The 18,256-nt window shown below is 37.6% G+C and overlaps 1 protein-coding gene across 1 annotated transcript; it reads left to right on the top strand.

Moving 5' to 3' along the window:
- The first annotated feature begins 5,509 nt into the window (after positions 1-5,509).
- Positions 5,510-12,673, top strand: ets2 (v-ets avian erythroblastosis virus E26 oncogene homolog 2). Its single transcript, XM_007247277.4, has 10 exons — positions 5,510-5,761; positions 6,442-6,511; positions 8,287-8,407; positions 8,663-8,782; positions 8,880-9,080; positions 9,179-9,259; positions 9,392-9,607; positions 9,778-10,038; positions 10,139-10,257; positions 10,379-12,673. Exons 2-10 carry the CDS (start codon positions 6,452-6,454, stop codon positions 10,592-10,594), a joined length of 1,395 nt encoding a protein of 464 aa, XP_007247339.3. The 5' UTR covers positions 5,510-5,761; positions 6,442-6,451; the 3' UTR covers positions 10,595-12,673.
- Positions 12,674-18,256: the final 5,583 nt, after the last annotated feature.

An 18,256-nucleotide genomic window follows, 5' to 3' on the forward strand; every position in this document is an offset into this window, starting at 1 on the left:
TGTCATCCAAGCAAATGTGCATGCATATGTATATGTACTGTATACATGTACTGTGTACAATACATAACTGCATGCTGAGTGTTTGAGTATTTGCATATGCATGCCCTGTTTACGTCTGCATTGTAAGTGTGTGTGTGTGTGTGTGTGTGTGTGTGTGTGTTCGCAGAGGGACTAGTTCTCTTCACTCTCACATATTGCCGTTATGGACAGAAGATGAAGGCCACAGGTTGCTAAGCAACAGTCAGTGTGGTGAAAACCAAAACAATGCAAAATGTGAAGCGTTCGGCGGTTCGCACAGGAACACTCACCCCCAGGCCCCCATTTAAATGCTTCAAATTGCACTTTAGAAATACGAGCATTATTGTCATAGTTTGCACGTCGTGCTCATTCTGAATGATGCTTGCAGAATTCTCACTACATGGAGAAAGTTGAGCAAAAAATCTCAGCTAGGAAACACATCTTAAAAGTAGGTAGGAGAGGTTGTTGTAAAAATAAAAAAGCTCAAGTATTTAACCTAATTTAATTAATTTAATTTTTTTATTTAATTATTTATTAAACAAATTAAATAAAATATTTACAAAATCTTAAAAATTGGCAGAAAATTGCACAGATTATATATTGTCAAAAACGGTTCTGGACAAAGCCTTTATTTTATTGATTTGCATTAGCGCTAACCAAGGGTGTGTTTCCTGTACAACCTAACATGGTGTAGTGCATCATTAAACTACCTAACCTCTCAAGAAAACTGTTGTACCTTGTTTGTACCGCTTTAGTCTGAACTACAGTGTTTCCACACATGTTTGGTCTAAATTTTACAACAGAAAACTCCTAAAGTTTGTAATATTACGCCAAAATATGAGAGTTGACTGAAATCATGTTATTAATTTGCTATGTAGGCCTTTTATTTTGTAATCATATGCCGCTTATTATAAAAACAAAGATATATTATTTATTTAATATACAGCTCTGGAAAAAAATAAGAGATAACTTAATATGATGAGTTTCTTTGATTTTATAGAATATAATCAAAAGAAAGATGGATAATCACAAACCATCAAACCAAGCTGACCTGTTTGAATTTTTGCAACAGAAGTGGCATAAAGTTATCCAAAAGCAGTGTGTAAGACTGGTGGAAGAGAACAGTGGTTGGGAAACACTTGTGTAACTTAATGATGGTTTGTTTTATGCTCATCAGTAAAACATGTTCTGCTAAAGTGTTTTATGGAGATGGTGCTGTGGAATCTGCTAAGCTTACTTCCAGCTTAATAAAACAGAACATTTTGTTTGTGCTTTGTAAGATGATTTCTACACGTGTACATTTTGTTTGTATTTAAACACACACACAAATATTCCAGGTTGTTGCTAGCTGGTTGCTATGGTGTAACTAAGCAATTGCTTAATATTTTCTGAGGTATCCCGAATGTTGCTATGGTTTTCCATGTGGTACTTGGGATATTGCAAGGTGGTTCCTACAGTTTTCTAAGTGGTTATTATTATGGTGTTGCTAGTATTTATTATGGTATCCCAGGTCTTTGCTAATGCTAGGATGTTGTTAAATGGTTGCAAGAATATCCCAAGTTGTTGCAATGCTGTTGCTCAGTTGTTGCTAAGTGGTGCAACATAACATTCATCATAGAGGAAATATGGAATGGAAGGGGGCAGGTTTGGAAGGGGAATATTTTACAGGCAGATTCCATCTTTCTTCTTGCATCTCCTTTAAATGTAGCTGCTTTATAAGGGTGTTTTACCTGTCAGATCTCCACTAATGTCCTCGTGTCTGTATTTTCATGCAAAAGAACCAGGTCACTCAGCTTTAAGAGTTATATAAATGTTGACTTTATATAACAGCACTGCCTTTGTACCATGAAAATTCAAGGTTCTACTTCTTATGAAATTGATCAAATACAGAATAGCACCTCATTCCACAGAGTTCACAACCGCTACACCCCCCATTTTTTTTATTTTTGAAGGACTTTTTCTTTTCAAACACTGGTTTTCCCTCTGCTGCGAGTTTTATCACCTCCAGTATCTCTATAACTGCATGCTCTCAGCTCTTAATGTCCAGGTTAGTGTGAAAACCAGAGAGTCTCACCACATTTAAAACTTTGCTTGTGTTTTGTACTTTTTTAAAGGAGTTGTACATATTTTTTGTACATATTTGGGTGTTTGCAACAGCCATTTCAGTTTGATATATCTAATAACTGATGGACACAGTAATATTTCAGGATTGAAATGAGGTTTATTGGACTAACAGAAAATGTGCAATATGCATTAAACCAAAATTTGACCGGTGCAAAAGTATGGGCACCCTTATCATTTTATTGATTTGAATACTCCTAAGTACTTTTTACTGACTTACTGAAGCACAAAATTGGTTTGGTTACCTCATTGAGCTTGGAACTTCATAGCCAGGTGTATCCAATCATGAGAAATTGCAGAAATGGCTTCTTTCGCATCACTCTCTCATACAGCTTCTCCTTGTGCAAAGTGCGCTGTATTGTTGACCGATGCACAGTGACACCATCTGCAGCAAGATGATGCTGCAGCTCTTTGGAGTTGGTCTGTGGATTGTCCTTGACTGTTCTCACCATTCTTCTTCTCTGCCTTTCTGATATTTTTCTTGGCCTGCCACTTCTGGGCTTAACAAGAACTGTCCCTGTGCTCTTCCATTTCCTTACTATGTTCCTCACAGTGGAAACTGACAGGTTAAATCTCTGAGACAACTTTTTGTATCCTTCCCCTGAACAACTATGTTGAACAATCTTTGTTTTTAGATCATTTGAGAGTTGTTTTGATGAGCCCATGATGCCACTCTTCAGAGGAGATTCAAATAGGAGAACAACTTGCAATTGGCCACCTTAAATACCTTTTCTCATGATTGGATACACCTGGCTATGACGTTCAAAGCTCAGTGAGGTTACCAAACCAATCTTGTGCTTCAGTTAGTCAGTAAAAAAGTAGTTAAGAGTATTCAAATCAATAAAATTATTAGGATGCCCATACTTTTGCACCGGTCAAATTTTGGTTTAATGCATATTGCACATTTTCTGTTAGTACAATAAACCTCATTTCAATCCTGAAATATTACTGTGTCCATCAGTTATTAGATATATCAAACTGAAATGGCTGTTGCAAACACCCAAACATTTAGAACTAAAAATGATTAAGATTAATAGGGGTGCCCAAACTTTTTCATATGACTGTAAGACACTAGAAGATTTGCTTTTAAATGAAGATACTATAGAGTTTTAGGTTCATGTTTTGCCTCATGAATATACTGAAGTCTTAAAAAATGTGACATTCTGCAAGGGATCTTTATGTATACTCATATTAAGTGTAGATGAGGTCAAGTTTGTGTCTGAGGAAATTTCTATTTAATTATATAAAAGAATGCATTTGCTTTACTATATTCTTGTACAATGCTTCTCATAAATTCACAATTATAATGTAGCTCACCTTTCTTTGGGTGTTTTGTTCTAAACTTTGGCATTGATTTAATGTTGTTTTGGGCCAATAATGTACTTGAACTGTTACCTGGGCAAATGTCGCTTGAATTATTTTCATATCACAGTCTTACAGCACACCATATTGTGAATCATGCAATGTTTTTTCTTGTGGTATTGTGGTATCTGGTGGTGTACCAAGTAACCTTGAAGGATACATGTGCATGTTCTATTTCCGCTGGATAACTGCAGAGTAGACATTAGTCTAACTGCAGTTATTACAGTATGATTACCTGTGACTCAGACCAAACTCGTCCCAGTTTGAATGTCAGGACAAAAAAAAAAACACTGCAACAACCAGCTAGTGCATGACTACAGTAAATGACATGGAAATTTAGCCTGCACAAAAGAAAACCTTGTTTAAGAGTCACTGCTATTTCTGTTTTTGAAAAGCAAGAACACACGACTTACGAGAAAAAACCCACCTTCAGCACTAATGTACACTAATGTTCAGCTTCCTCCTGAGCACCTCTAATACCAGGCTGAGCAGGGTCTCCTGCTGTTTAGTGACCAGGGCGTGTGTGTGAGTGCTTCCATGGGACAGGGAGCAGGGTAACAAGTGATGGTGGCCAGCAGTGAGGACAAGGCAGCAGCACAAAAGCAGGGGAGGCTGATCTCATTCACGCTGCATAATAAACAAATGTGAGTGTGAACCAACTCAGACGTGATAAACATTAGGGAGGGCAGGTGTGAGGGCCCCTGCTGTTGCTCATAAAGGCCTGGAAATCCTGCTGTTCACACACACACATACACACACACACACGCACACATGCAGAGGTGAAAATGTTTAGGTTAAAAAGTTCCATCCTCGCTAAAAGTAAGGAATGCAGAGCTTTAAACTCTTGAACACTTCAGAAGCACTGGTGGTTTCCTGAATGCATTGCATTTATTTACTGATTAGTTATCCTTGTAATAAGGTTACAGGGCATACTGAGCTAAATTATCAGTTAATCATCAATTTGATTTAAAAAAAGTAAAACTTTAGGTCAGATGAGGTAAGATTTGGAGGCATGAAAATGAGATATTTATCCACAAGAATTATATGCTAGCTGTTAAGCATGGTGGTGGCAGCATCATGCCCTGTTGCTGAGTGGAACAATAAAAAGGACGACTAAGGCTAAGACTAAGGTTTCATAAAATAATGTTACTGATCCCTCTGCTCCAAAAACTATACCTTCAATCTCAACTATAGTTTATAACTGATCACAAACAGCACCAACTGTTAAGCAGGGTGTTGGTAGCATCATGCTTTGCTTTCTTTTTATATTTTTTTACACTGTACATTTAATATTGAAGACATTATAGTTATACAGGAATACATGGATGTTTTTGTAAAAAAAAAAAATAAAGTTAAACAAACCAGAATATGTTTTATACTTTATATTCTTCTTAGTAGCCACGTTTATCTTTGAGGACAGATTTGCAGACTCTTGGTATTTTAATCTCAGTGTCTTCATGAGGCAGAGTCACCTGGAATAGTTTTCTCAGCATCTTAAAGGAAGGAGTTCCTGGAGGTGCTGAAAAACAGTTCGCTCCAGCACATCCCAAATCACCTAAAACGAACCATACATCTGTGACACATACAGCTATGGATAAAAATAAGAGACCACTTAAAAATGATGAGTTTCTTTGATTTTACCAAATTGAAAACCTCTGGAATATAATCAAGAGGAAGATGGATGATCACAAACCATCAAACCAAACTGAACTGCTTGAATTTTTGCACCAGGAGTAAAGCAGCATAAAGTTATCCAAAAGTAGTGTGTAAGACTGGTGGAGGAGAACATGCCAAGATAAATGAAAACTGTGATTAAAAAAACAGGGTTATTTCACCAAATATTGATTTCTGAACTCTTAAAAATGTATGAATATAAACTTCTCTCTCACTCTCTCTCTCTCTCTCTCTCTCTCTCTCTCTCTCTCTCTAATAAACTGAGCTACATGCTGAGTGTGCTGTGCTGAGCTAAGCTCCTCCCCCTCAGACTCGCCTCGCGCTAAAAGAGCAGGGCTCCTCGCGCAGCTTCAGTCAGCGGTCGACTTTACATAAAACCAGAGAAGCGTAGAGAAAACAGAGAGAACCGCGGAGCTGCGAGTTTACACTGGAAACACCCCACAGAGATTCCCCCCACGCTGCTGGAGAACGCACACACACTACACCGGCTACAGGGAACTACAGGAATACATTAACGCTGCAGTCCGCCAGTTTTAAAGCCTGCTCTCGGATATTTCACCGCCCGCTGCGTGGAAACATTCAACAGGTCAGTATGAGCGACCAGCCTCAGAAAGGGTTACGATAAAAACACTAACATTAAATAGCGTTTACTTCTGTTTTATTGAGGCAGGCGTGTATAAAGCGATGTAAATATCACTAAACATCGTGTTATGTGTTTTATTTTTATTTAATCGTAGTCATAAAACAAGTTACAGCTCAGCAATTAGCTAGGTTACTGTTATTCTGAAGTTCTCTTCAATTTGCCGTTCCACCTTAAAAATCCTGATGCTAGCGGTTATAATCTGGTGTCTGTAATTACATGGGGGAATAGAGCTGCTGCGCCATTTAAGGTGGACTGAAAAAATATATAAAATAAATAAGTCTGCACCTCTGATTATAAAGGATATAGCTAGCTAATGAGCTTAGACACAGTTTGTTCCTTCTGTTTGTGTAACATCTTTGCTAATTGAGGCGTTAATGTGGCTAACCCATTTTGTGGTGGTCCTTAATCCAATTTGAGAGGGATCACCCGCCCCTGGTGACGACCACCATGAGTCATTTCAGAGACTCATTAGTAAGATATGAACCAGTGATGAAGCAGTGAGACAGTTTTCAGCCTGGGACTTAAAAGTTAAACTGTTGTCCACAGAGATTAGAATACTCACAAAACTCTGGGTCACTGAATTCAAATTGTAACCAGCTGTTTCTTGGTGTATGTAACTTCAGGTTCCTTTAAATGTGTGACCTCAGCATGGACCAGGTGACCCCCCTGTCTTCAGGCTACAGATGCTTGAAGGTAAGTGTGTTGGAAAGCCTTGTTACTTAGAGGTGGCTGATATGTTTTATATAAAAAAAAGTATTATATCACAATATTTAAGGATGTTTTCACAATACACAGACAAATGCATGACATGCGTGATGACAGCAGATTCCTTAAAACATCTATTCAAATACTTAAATATTTTTATATTCAAAGATGTGCTGCTCATCATCAAGTTATAACTTGATAAGCACTAAGAACACTCTCTGTAATGAAATGTTCTCAGTAGATGAGTTGCTGTCAGTGTTCTTTAAGCTTGGACAAAATCTGTTATATTCTCATGAAACCATATTGTGTATAATGGTATAATAAAACATTACCTCATCTGGTACCCATGTGGAATATATCTGTATTAAGTGGCAGCATGATTTAGTAGGTCAAAGCTATTGTTAAATGTTGTTTCAGAATGGTAGAATGCTTATAGTCTCTTGTCCTACTGCAACAGCACTATGCTAGTGCTTTTTTTCCCAGACAGTTTAAGTGTGTTCAAGGACAGTCCAAACTTAGGCTTGTATGGCTGGAGTATGTCTGTGCTGTGTATGGGTCATATTTTTTAAGATTATTGTGAACATATCTTCATTATATCTGTTATTTGTGATGCTGCTTAGTGGGCAACAACTCTGCTTTACCTGAGGAAAAGTATTAAGAGTTCAATTCACTGGGTGCATTTAGCACACCACAGTAGACCAATAAAAGTCCTTGGGCAAGATTTATAACATTACCTGTGCAACATGGTTCGGATGTAAACTGTGTTAATAGAAACATTATGTAAAATTAATTCTGTAAATGTATATATGTGTATCTGATCTAAACAAAGGTGCGTTTAAGTGTTGCCTTAAATTTAAACAGCCGAAACAACATGCTAGGTGTCAGAGATTTGCTTATTTAGCTTGTACAATAACTGCACTGTTATATTAGCTATCAATAATGAAAGTCTATTATGTCAACTGAAAACTTTTGTTTTTGTTGTGAGACAGGAAAGTGTTTTTATTATTTGTATTAGTCTGTTAACTTCAATGCATTTAAAAGGAGCTTATCAAATTGTACATTCTAAATGATACTGTCACTGTTCACAGCAGCTTTAATCAGTTAGTTAAAGTGCTGTGTTGAAGAACAAGCCTGTCAGAGATGCTGTTTTGCTGTAGATGTGCACCTTTTCACAGAGATAATAAAGACGTACAGCGGTAGCTTCACCGCAGCCGGTGTGGGAAAAAAATCTGTGTCAGCACTAATCTAATCTAAAGAGAACAGTGGTTGTTTTAATCTGATCTGAAGAGAGTAGGGTTGCTGCTGCCTTATTGGAAGAGAGATCGTTTGGACTCTGAGCTGCCAGCGCCCACACAGCCCCTCTGCTGCGGAACAGGAAGGCCAAATATGGTCGTATGCTGGCTGGCGCTGGCTGAAGGCAGTTCACTCTGGCAGCTAGAGTTTGAGCAATCAAGGCAGTTGAGAGAGAAAGAGGGAGTGCCTTCTGGGTTTTTCCTGCTGCATGTTATCTATGTACTACATTACCAACGTGCCTTTTAACTTCCAGACTGAAGTTTTAATGATTCATTGTCTAGGTTTTATGAACAGAACGAGAGTGCCTGTCAATCATCTGTTAATGACCTGTGTGTGTGTTCTTCACACATAATTATACCCAATATCCCAATTAGTGATATTACATAATGGCCTTTTAGTGTAATAAAAGTAATAAAGCAATAATTGTAATGCATTCCCTGCTAATGAAGTGATTTGTTTTGTTTTCACAGAGGCAGGTTGCCTTTGAGTTGTTTGACGACCCCATGTCTTTATTCTCTGGGTTTTACTCATCTGTGGAGGAGGAGCAGGCAGCTCAGGAGGTTCCATCAGGCCTGGAATGTGTTCCACAAGGTGAGATAACATCAAAGTACAGGAGAAATAGATAGATAGATGTTTATGTGAGGGGTAAATAAAAATGTCATGGCTAGTTCAGTTCAGACAGACAGTGTAAAGCCATTCCATGTTACAAACACAACCTCATTAGGTCTTCTATTCAAAGATAATGATTTTTTTTAAGAGAAAAATACCAAAACATTAAGAAATAAAAGACTGAGCTTTGTTTTCTTGTTTAGATCTTTACTCAGTTTTGTTATTTTTATTTCTCAGATCTGGGACCATGCACCGTGCCTCTTTTGACACCCTGCAGTAAAGCCGTCATGAGTCAGGCTTTGAAAGACAGCTTTAATGGATTCTCCAAAGTACAGCGCATCTGCGGCATCTCCAATAGTAAGTCTCCCATAGCAACCTAAATGCCTAAATAGGGAAAGTTTCAAGTTTAACAAATTCCAGTTAGTAACATTCTAATTTCCATTTATTTTGCTAGATCCAAGGAAATGGAGCAAACAGCATGTGCTGCAGTGGTTGCACTGGACCTCCAGCGAGTTCAGCCTTACCAATGTAAACTTCTATAAGTTTGATATGTGTGGAGAGGAGCTGTGTGACCTGGGAAAGGAAGGGTTTCTGGACCTGGCTCCAGATTTTGTTGGCGACATCCTTTGGGAGCATCTGGAGCAGATGATGAGAGGTAAGCAGAGGTCTTTATTTCTGTACAGTGTTTAGTTTTAGTTTGTGTTTTGCACTTCTCAGACTGATCTAACCTGTGGTGTTGGTTTGTATTTTCAGCCTGTCAGGAGAGCAGTGAAGTGAAAGCACTTTCCTGTCCTGTACTGGCTGAATCAAAATGGATGAACAACAACTCCATTGGTGAGTTTTAACATTAATTGTAATCCAGTCAGAAAGCAATACAGATAGAGTGAACATTTGCAGTAATACTTTTATTTTGAAATAAGATAAATGAAACATTTAAGTTTAAGCAAATGCATTTGTGTTTTAAAGGCTTTGGACTGGAGGACACGCAGTGTGCGCTGCAGGTTTCAGACAGCAGCACTAGTCTCCTGAGGGAGCTGTTTGAGGCTTCAGACAATTCAGCCCATCTGATCTCTGACCAGGACTTCTCCATGTTCCCTAAACCTCAGCTGAGCACTGTCAATGTCAGCTACATCAGCCAGGAGTACCCAAACAGTAAAGCAACTCCACGACTCAAGACACCCTGTGAGTTTAATCATCTCTATGTTCAGTTTTGCTTTCAGTTCAGTGAATTGCTTGAGTATTCTGGTATTTTAGTAATTGTAGTAATTATATGTGATCATAGTAATAATTACAGCATAACAACAATACTATTATTAGTAATAATAGTAATAATCGGTCGCTTTGTTTTACAGTCTCGTCCCATGAGAAGGCTTCTTTGGAGAGTGTGGACAGTGTGGATGGAGAGTGTGCCCTGCGTTCATGGGGCAGTCAGTCCTCCCTCGCTGACACTCAGCGCGTCCCATCTCACGACAGTTTTGATGACGAGTACACAGCAACACCACTGAGTCTTGGCAAAGAGGGCCTGTCTTTTAAGGACTACGTCCAAGAGAGAAATGAACCACTGGAGCAGGGCAAACCTGTCATCCCTGCTGCTGTACTTGCTGGATTTACTGGTGAGTGTCAAGCCTCATCATTTCCTACACTTTAATTTTTAAATCTCCGTATCTTTATCTCTAAATTCTCTCCTAACGTTTTACATATAATGTCCTATAGGAAGTGGTCCTATTCAACTGTGGCAGTTCCTCCTGGAGCTCTTGACAGATACAACTTGCCAGGGTATCATCAGCTGGACAGGAGATGGCTGGGAGTTTAAACTCACTGATCCTGATGAGGTAAGAACTCTGGAGTATAGAAAGTTAAATTGAGTAGAAATGTATAAATACATTATACTCGCTCTAAAATTAAGAAACAGTTAGAACCCTGGTCTAATTTTTCTTGTCACTTTCCCTATAGGTTGCGCGCCGCTGGGGCCGCCGAAAGAACAAGCCTAAGATGAACTATGAGAAGCTGAGCCGTGGCCTACGTTACTATTATGACAAGAACATCATCCACAAAACGTCTGGGAAGCGCTACGTCTACCGCTTTGTCTGCGACCTGCAGAACCTGCTGGGCTACACTGCCGAGGAGCTGCACAGCATGCTGGGTGTGCAGCCCGACACTGAGGACTGAACCATACAAGCACCTCAGTGGAAGGGTGCGCGTGTGATGGAGCAAAGTGGGGTTGAACCCACTGGTCCACTATTACAGTCAGTCCAGGCCTTTTAAAAAGGTCTGCATCAAGAGTGACTCAGCAAGCACTGCGGCTGCACTTGAAGCCTCTGCCCTGGCTAAAAGAGCAGAGAATGCGACGTTTCTCTTTTTCCAGAGCCAGATGAGGCTCTGGTCGTTTACGACTGCCGCGCTTCACAGAGGCAGGGCCACCAAAGATGGGCCTACAAGCTTTAATCTGCGCAGATATAAATTCATCTCACACTCTATCCTTTGGAAGTGATTCTCTCTTTATAAATGTGGATAACTACTTTTGCTTAAATCAGCAGAACTTGGTATAAAAGGTACAACATAACTGTAATTAAGGCACTCCTTTATACAAAGAGGATAGTGTTGTGTTTTTCTATGCTTTCAATCTTTCTGTTGGCAAAGAAAGCCTGAGATGCCTGTCTATCTAGACATTGTATCCAGACTGTTGTTATATGGCAAGTGCCATTGCCTTCACTTGTTTTATAAGTGCTTTAAAATTCAGTGCTGGTTGCACCAGCAGCCCTGCACGCCTCTGCTTTCCTTGCTGCCAGGGAAAGAGAGCCAGCACTGTGCCACATTCAGTATCCTGACTGCAACTCCCAGCTGCCATTGCGGCTTACAAGCCACGCAAGTTTAGCTCTATATTATGTTGCTGTCTGATATTTCTTATTTTTATGATTGTAAGTGTCAAAAATAAGACATGTAATACATTTTTATGAGTGTTTTGAACAGAGCTGCTGTATCGAGGCACGTTTTGTGCCAGGGTGGTTAATTTGCTTGTGCAGAGGCCAAGGTGACATTCCAGTGTCAGTATTTAATCGTGTTAGATTTTCTGTGCATTAAACCTGCACTAAAGTTAACTGCATCTCATTAGAGAACAACACACTCCAGTAAAGAGTTGCATAAAGGATTCTTTGCCAGATCTTGAGACAGGGACAGGGGGAATGTTGGACTGTTTTTAAATGTAAAAAAAAAAAATTATGTAAATCTTATTGATATGAGCTGATCAGCTGGATTAAGGTTTAAATTATTTATCTTTTTTATTTATATTTTGTAATATTTATGATACACCAAAGCCATAAAGGCTCTCAGAGGATCATACACATGTTAATTTTTTTTTTACTTTCTTTTGGAGCTAGGTCTTTTGTGTACAGGGCATTTTCATGAAAGATTGTTGTTGTTTTTTATGTACAGTAAAGGTTTTATTTTTAAAGTATTTTATGATCTTTAGCTGCTTTTTGGGACAAAAATAAGGATATGAAATTCTAAAAATAAGAATGTTTAAAGGATTTTTTTTTTGTTTTGTTGTAAAAACTGAAACGAGGTCATATAACTAGTTGACATGTATTGTGAAAGTAATTGCTTAGACCTGTTATATTTCATGTGTTTATAAAAGCTATTTTTCTACATATTTTTCTTGTTTTTCTCTCATTTGTTGGTGTGTTGAGATCTTTAGTTGGTTGAATTTGTATACAAATGCTTTACTTAATAATAAAATAATTAAAAGGAAGCAGCAGAATGGACTCTTTAGGTCATAGAAAGGAATGAATCACCTCATGTTTATGTGAGATCAGCTACTCATTTTTTATATGAACTGCAACCAGATGACAGAAACATACATAGTTCTTGAAAGAAAGTAACTGCCACGTAGTATCTGTATATCTGTGTAGACGTCGGTGAAAGTGGGTGACGCGTAGTGCTGGACAAACACTAGCAAACCTGTGAGTCAACCTATTAGTGTTTTTAGTATTTGGTCTAGAAGAAAAGGAGATTACGCTTTAAAACTACTCTAACATCCTCTTTTTCTTTTTGAGTCAGAGCTGTAACTGTTACTGTGTTACTTGTTATTGTGACTTCACAATGCTTGACTAATGGCTACAGCATGGCTGTTCTTTGCTCATTGTTAGTCAGACGGCTTACTAGTAAGAATTCTGCCAGTTTAAACTCACTGTTCATCATTGTGAAGACATCTCTATCTGTATTTGCAGTAAAATAAAATTTTCAAAGGAATGTGTTGCTGCTTTTTACTCTTTATTTAAACTCTGTCTACAATGCTAACACAATTAACACATATTGCTTATAGCCTACAAATTAGCATTGTGCTAATTTGCCTACATTAAGTACGATGTACAAAATGCAGATACTTTAGTACTTGTGTTTTTAGTTGAGTTGATAAACTAGCTATACTTACTAGCCTTATAACCATGCTAAAATAATAGCTACACTTACTAGCCTTATAAACCTGCTAAAATCATAGCTACAGTTACTAACATCATAACCATGCTAAAAAATAGCTACACTTACTAGCCTTATAAACTTGCTAAAATCATAGCTACACTAGCTACACTTTCTAGCCTTATAACCTTGCTAAAAATAGCTACACTTACTAGCCTTATAAACTTGCTAAAATCATAGCTACACTAGCTACACTTATTAGCCTTATAATCTTGCTAAAATAGCTACACTTACTAGCCTTATAAACTTGCTAAAATCATAGCTACACTAGCTACACTTTCTAGCCTTATAACCTTGCTAAAAATAGCTACACTTACTAGCCTTATAATCTTGCTAAAAATAGCTACACTATCTACACTTACTAGCCTTATAACCTTGCTAAAATAGCTACACTATCTACACTTACTAGCCTTATAACCTTGCTAAAATCATAGCTACACTAGCTACACTTTCTAGCCTTATAATCTTGCTAAAATAGCTACACTATCTACACTTACTACCCTTATAACCTTGCTAAAATAGCTACACCAGCTACACTTACTAGCCTCATAACCTTGTTAAAGATAGTTACCCTTACTAGCCTCATAAAAACAGACTGGAAATGACAAGATATTTAAGGTTGCTACTTGTTAAATAGCGCTAGCTAAAGACTATGCGTTAATTGCTAGCTACAGTAGCCTCGTAGTACCATTGCAAAACAAAAATTAATGAAACAAATTCAATTTTCATATAATGTGTGATTGCGCTTGTGTGACTGCTCCTTCACTGTTAATTTGAACACATGCTACATAGCTTAGCCTACTGATTAGCACTGCTAGTTCATGAGAAAAGTCAGGTGCATATTTGCTTGATTATTTGTAAAATAATCACAAAATTGGCTTGCTTATGTAGTTTGAATGTGACTAAAATTGACAAAGTGTAAGTGTGATAAAGTGTGTGTGTGCATTGTAAACATTCAGTGATGTACAGTGGTGCGTGAACATTCAAAAGTACTGAAAGTAGATCAAGAAAACCCAGTTAAACCAAAATATTATACAATATTAAACAAAGAATATTATACTTGATAATGTATTTATTGAGGAAAATGATTCAATATTACTTATTTGTGACTGGCAAAAGTATGTGAAGCTTTGCTGTAAGTATCTGATGTGACTCCCCTAAACATATTCGATAACTGTTGATCAGTCCTGCACACCGTCTTGAGGAACTTTTTGCCCATTTTTCCATATAGAACAGCTTCAACTATGGGATGTTGGTAGATTTCCTAACACTAACTGCTCGCTTCAGATCCTTTCACAACAATTCCATTGGATTAAAGTCAGGCCATTCCAAAATATTAACCATTGAACCATTCTTTGGTACTTTGGTAACTGTGGTTAGGGTCATTGTCTACCACCACCATGTTTCACAGATGTGTTTTGTGGTGCAATGCAGTGTTTTCCTTTCTTTGAACATAGTGCCTTTTCTATTTGGTTCCATTTTGGTCTCATCCATCCACGAAACATTCTTCCAATGGCCTTCTGGCTCTGGACTGATGGAGTCCAAACTCTTTAGAGATGGTTTTGTAACTTTTTTCAATCAGACTTCAATAGATTCCTATTCTTTAAATGAAACAGAGTGCCTACCCTCAGAAATAACGAAAATTCTAAAGGATGCACAAACTTTCAAGGACCACTGTGTCACATGTATGAGTGCTTTGGACATTGTCAGAAAAATGGATATAAAGGGATAATGCACCTAATATTTGAAGAAACTAACAGGACACCAAAAATAAACTTTTAAAAAATCTAACTTGAGACACAAACATAGACGAAAAACTACTCAGCTGATTTAGCACATCCTGGATACATCCAGCTATGCTAAGTAAGGATTTTTTTCGTATAGAAATAATTTCCAAGTATTTAGGTTTACATTCAGGACTCCACTATCCAGTACACATACAGCAATGTGTCTCACACTTACACAAAGCATTTCACACCTTCCCATACTGATACAGCATGGGTCTCCACTCAGCAGTCAGCTGAGTGAGGCGAGCAGGGGGAGGGGAGGCAAATTGTGAAGTGCATACTCAGTATTGTGTTAACTGACACAGTGTGATGAGTGTTGTAAGAGCTTGATGCAAGAACACACTGTGCCAAGTTGCGGTAAATGTTGGTTGTAATCCCTGCTCTGTACAGTTAATCCTATAACTCACATTTAACGCATTCAGGAAATCCCATAACTCACATTATCACAGAGCAATGAACACTGGAAAAATAAAGCCATTATAGGGAAATGAAATCTAACAGACAAATAAACTACAGCCATTACTGAGAATGAGGGCAATAAAATGTCTGCGATCCGACTCCTACACTCACCGGCGCGTTATCTCTGCAGTAATAATGTGAGTTTCACAGGGTACGCTCAGTAGAATATTACATGGTGTACCTTTGCAAGAGTAGTACAGAAGAGTGAGTAATTCTGAGAGCAGTAAAACTAGACCTACCTGAAGCTGCTGCAAACCTGAACAGAATGCATTTCTCATTAATAATCCTGACTGTTTTATTTTATTAGATACAATATTCATCTCCACACAGTGGCCACCTTAAAATCCAGCAACTAAAGGCCCTTCTCAAGGCTACTGAAACAAAGTTTTGTGGAAAGGTAAAACAAAGTAGAGCTCTTTATGATATGTTTGAATAGATAGATAGATAGATAGATAGATAGATAGATAGATAGATAGATAGATAGATGGATGGATGGATGGATGGATGGATGGATGGATGGATGGATGGATGGATGGATGGATGGATGGATGGATGGATGGATAGATAGATAGATAGATAGATAGATAGATAGATAGATAGGCTACTTTAAAATACACTTAGTGTATAGGTTCAACACATGTTTCAATTACAGACATATCTGTTATAATGCGACATTTTTAAATAAAGTCGTGCCACACTCTGCTCCTCCTATCATTAGTCAGTGTATGACCAAGGGACTCCTGTTGGTAGGACAGACCTACTGGTCACTTTTTCAGATGATTCTATTTGTCCATTTAGATACTGCAGTTTATCATTTTTGAGCACAGCTTGTGTTAGTCATCCATTAGCCCTCTTTAATGGACAGTCTCTGATCTGAGGGCCAATGTAGGCTGGATAATTTTGTTTTTGGATTATTCTCAAATCCCAACAGTGCTGCTGTGCCTTATACCACTCTCACAGACACTGCAATTTCAAAAACATCTGTAAAAATGTTACTGTATATTTTATATATGAGCTAAAACTTCATCAGAAGAAGGGTCCCCAGGAGTAGTTGTCCATAGCAAGGCATGCCACATAGGAACCCCAGATAACGTCAAAGCAACTAAAGGCCCTTTTCAACAATATTTTGTGGATGGATATGAACAAAGTACAGCTTTTTGGTTTAAATGAGAAGTGTTATACTTTTATTATCCCAATTGTGAAACATGGTGGTGGTAGTATCATGGTTTGGGCCTGTTTTGCAGCATCTGCGTCAGGAAGGCTTGCCACTATTTATGTAATGATTGAATTCTAAATTCCACACAGACAATTTTGACAGAAAATGTCAGCACATTTGTTAGTGAGGTGAACCTGAAGAGAACATTAATTATGATGCATGACAATGACCATAGGCACTGAAATGTTCTACCAAAGAATGGTTAAAGAAGAATAAAGTTAATGTGTTGGAATTACCAAGACAACGTCTTGACCTTAATCCAATACAAATGCTGCAAAAGAAACTGAAGCAAGCAGTTAATGGGAGGAAACCAACCAACATAACAGTGAAACTGGCAAATAATCCTTCAAGCTGAAGTGCAGAAACAACCAACAGTTGCGGAAAATGACAAAGTAACATATTGTCTTATTTATTTGATTTGATTTAATTCTTCTAAGCTCCTGGTGCATTATTATTGTTGTCACTATTTTTTGGACTTTGGCTGCTAAAGTTGATTAAATGGCAATACAGTATGTTATCTGGGTGGTGGGAAATTCACTAAACACAGCAGTGACACTGACAGGATGTTGTGTGTGATGCTGGTGCAAGTTTATCGAGTACTTTGGTGCTGCTGAGGTTTTTACACACACGTCAGTACTAGATAGAGAATGATCCCCTTATAAAAAACATCCAGTCAAAAATAGCTCTGTGGTTAGAAAGAGTCCACAGATAAGGGGCTAGAGGATGGTTAGCTCAACTTAAGTAATTAAGTAAAAGTGTCATGAGTGTATAAATTAGGCAAAATTAGGAAAACTGCACTTGAGTGTATAGAAGTATGGGGACAATATTGTGAGTTAGGTCTGCAATGACAAGTCAACATACAGTAATCATCAATGTCAGTTATAAACATTTGTCACAACATTAATTTCGATTACTCACAGGTATTATGAAAAATATATAATATACAGCTCTGGAAACAAATAAGAGACCACTTTAGTTTCTGAACCAGTTTCTCTTATTTTTATATTTATTTTTTCTTTTTTTATAAACTACTGACAACAAATTTTTCCCCAAATTCCAAATAAAAATATTGTCATTTAGAAAAATTTGAAATTGAAATAACAAAAAAGATGCAGAGCTTTCAGACCTCAAATAATGCAAAAAAAAAAAAAAAAACATATTCATAATATTCCTAAAGTTTTCATAGAGTTCAGAAATCAACATTTGGTGGAATAACCCTGTTTTTTAAATACAGATTTCATGCATATTGGCAGCAGTCTTACACACTGCTTTTGGATAACTCTATGCCACTCCTTTTGCAAAAAATCAAGCAGTTCAGTTTGGTTTGATGGCTTGTGATCATCCATCTTCCTCTTGATTTTATTCCAGAGGATTTCATTTTGGTAAAATCAAAGACACTCATCATTTTTAAGTGGTCTTTTATTTTTTTTCCAGAGCTGTATATATACTGTAATTATTACAAATACTAAAAAAATAACTGCTGATAAAATATCATTGACTAATCAAAGCCACAGTGGATCTGCTGTAGTAGACTAGCTAATATGTATGTCTCCCAATAATGTTTAACACCTAATTTACTTTTATAGGCCAGAAAAAATGACAAATTTTCATCTTTCAAAAAAGAAAAATTAAGCTGTACACTCATCCAAACAAATGAATCTGTCCAGTTAAAGAAAAACTCCCTTTTGAAGTTTGATTCAGCTTCTCCATTACTCCATTATTAGTAACACAGCATATAAAGCATACAGGCTTCTAAGCAAGACAGTTATCACCTTAGCTTCACCCTCATCGAGCCTGAATTAGTAGCGTATTTCTGCGAATTAAATGCAAGCTTGCGCGACAAATTGTGGTTAATCAGTTGCCTACGTCAAAACACAAACTTGCGCTCTGGGAGTT

The sequence above is a fragment of the Astyanax mexicanus genome, chromosome 20 (genome assembly GCF_023375975.1).
Source record: "Astyanax mexicanus isolate ESR-SI-001 chromosome 20, AstMex3_surface, whole genome shotgun sequence".
NCBI classification, from domain to species: domain Eukaryota; kingdom Metazoa; phylum Chordata; class Actinopteri; order Characiformes; family Acestrorhamphidae; genus Astyanax; species Astyanax mexicanus.

Coding starts and splice junctions, on each gene's coding strand:
- ets2 (XM_007247277.4), top strand. CDS start 6,452: ATGTGTGACCTCAGCATGGACCAGGTGACCCCCCTGTCTTCAGGCTAC. Junction 6,512..8,286: donor CAGGCTACAGATGCTTGAAG/GTAAGTGTGTTG, acceptor TTGTTTTCACAG/AGGCAGGTTGCCTTTGAGTT. Junction 10,039..10,138: donor TGTACTTGCTGGATTTACTG/GTGAGTGTCAAG, acceptor AATGTCCTATAG/GAAGTGGTCCTATTCAACTG.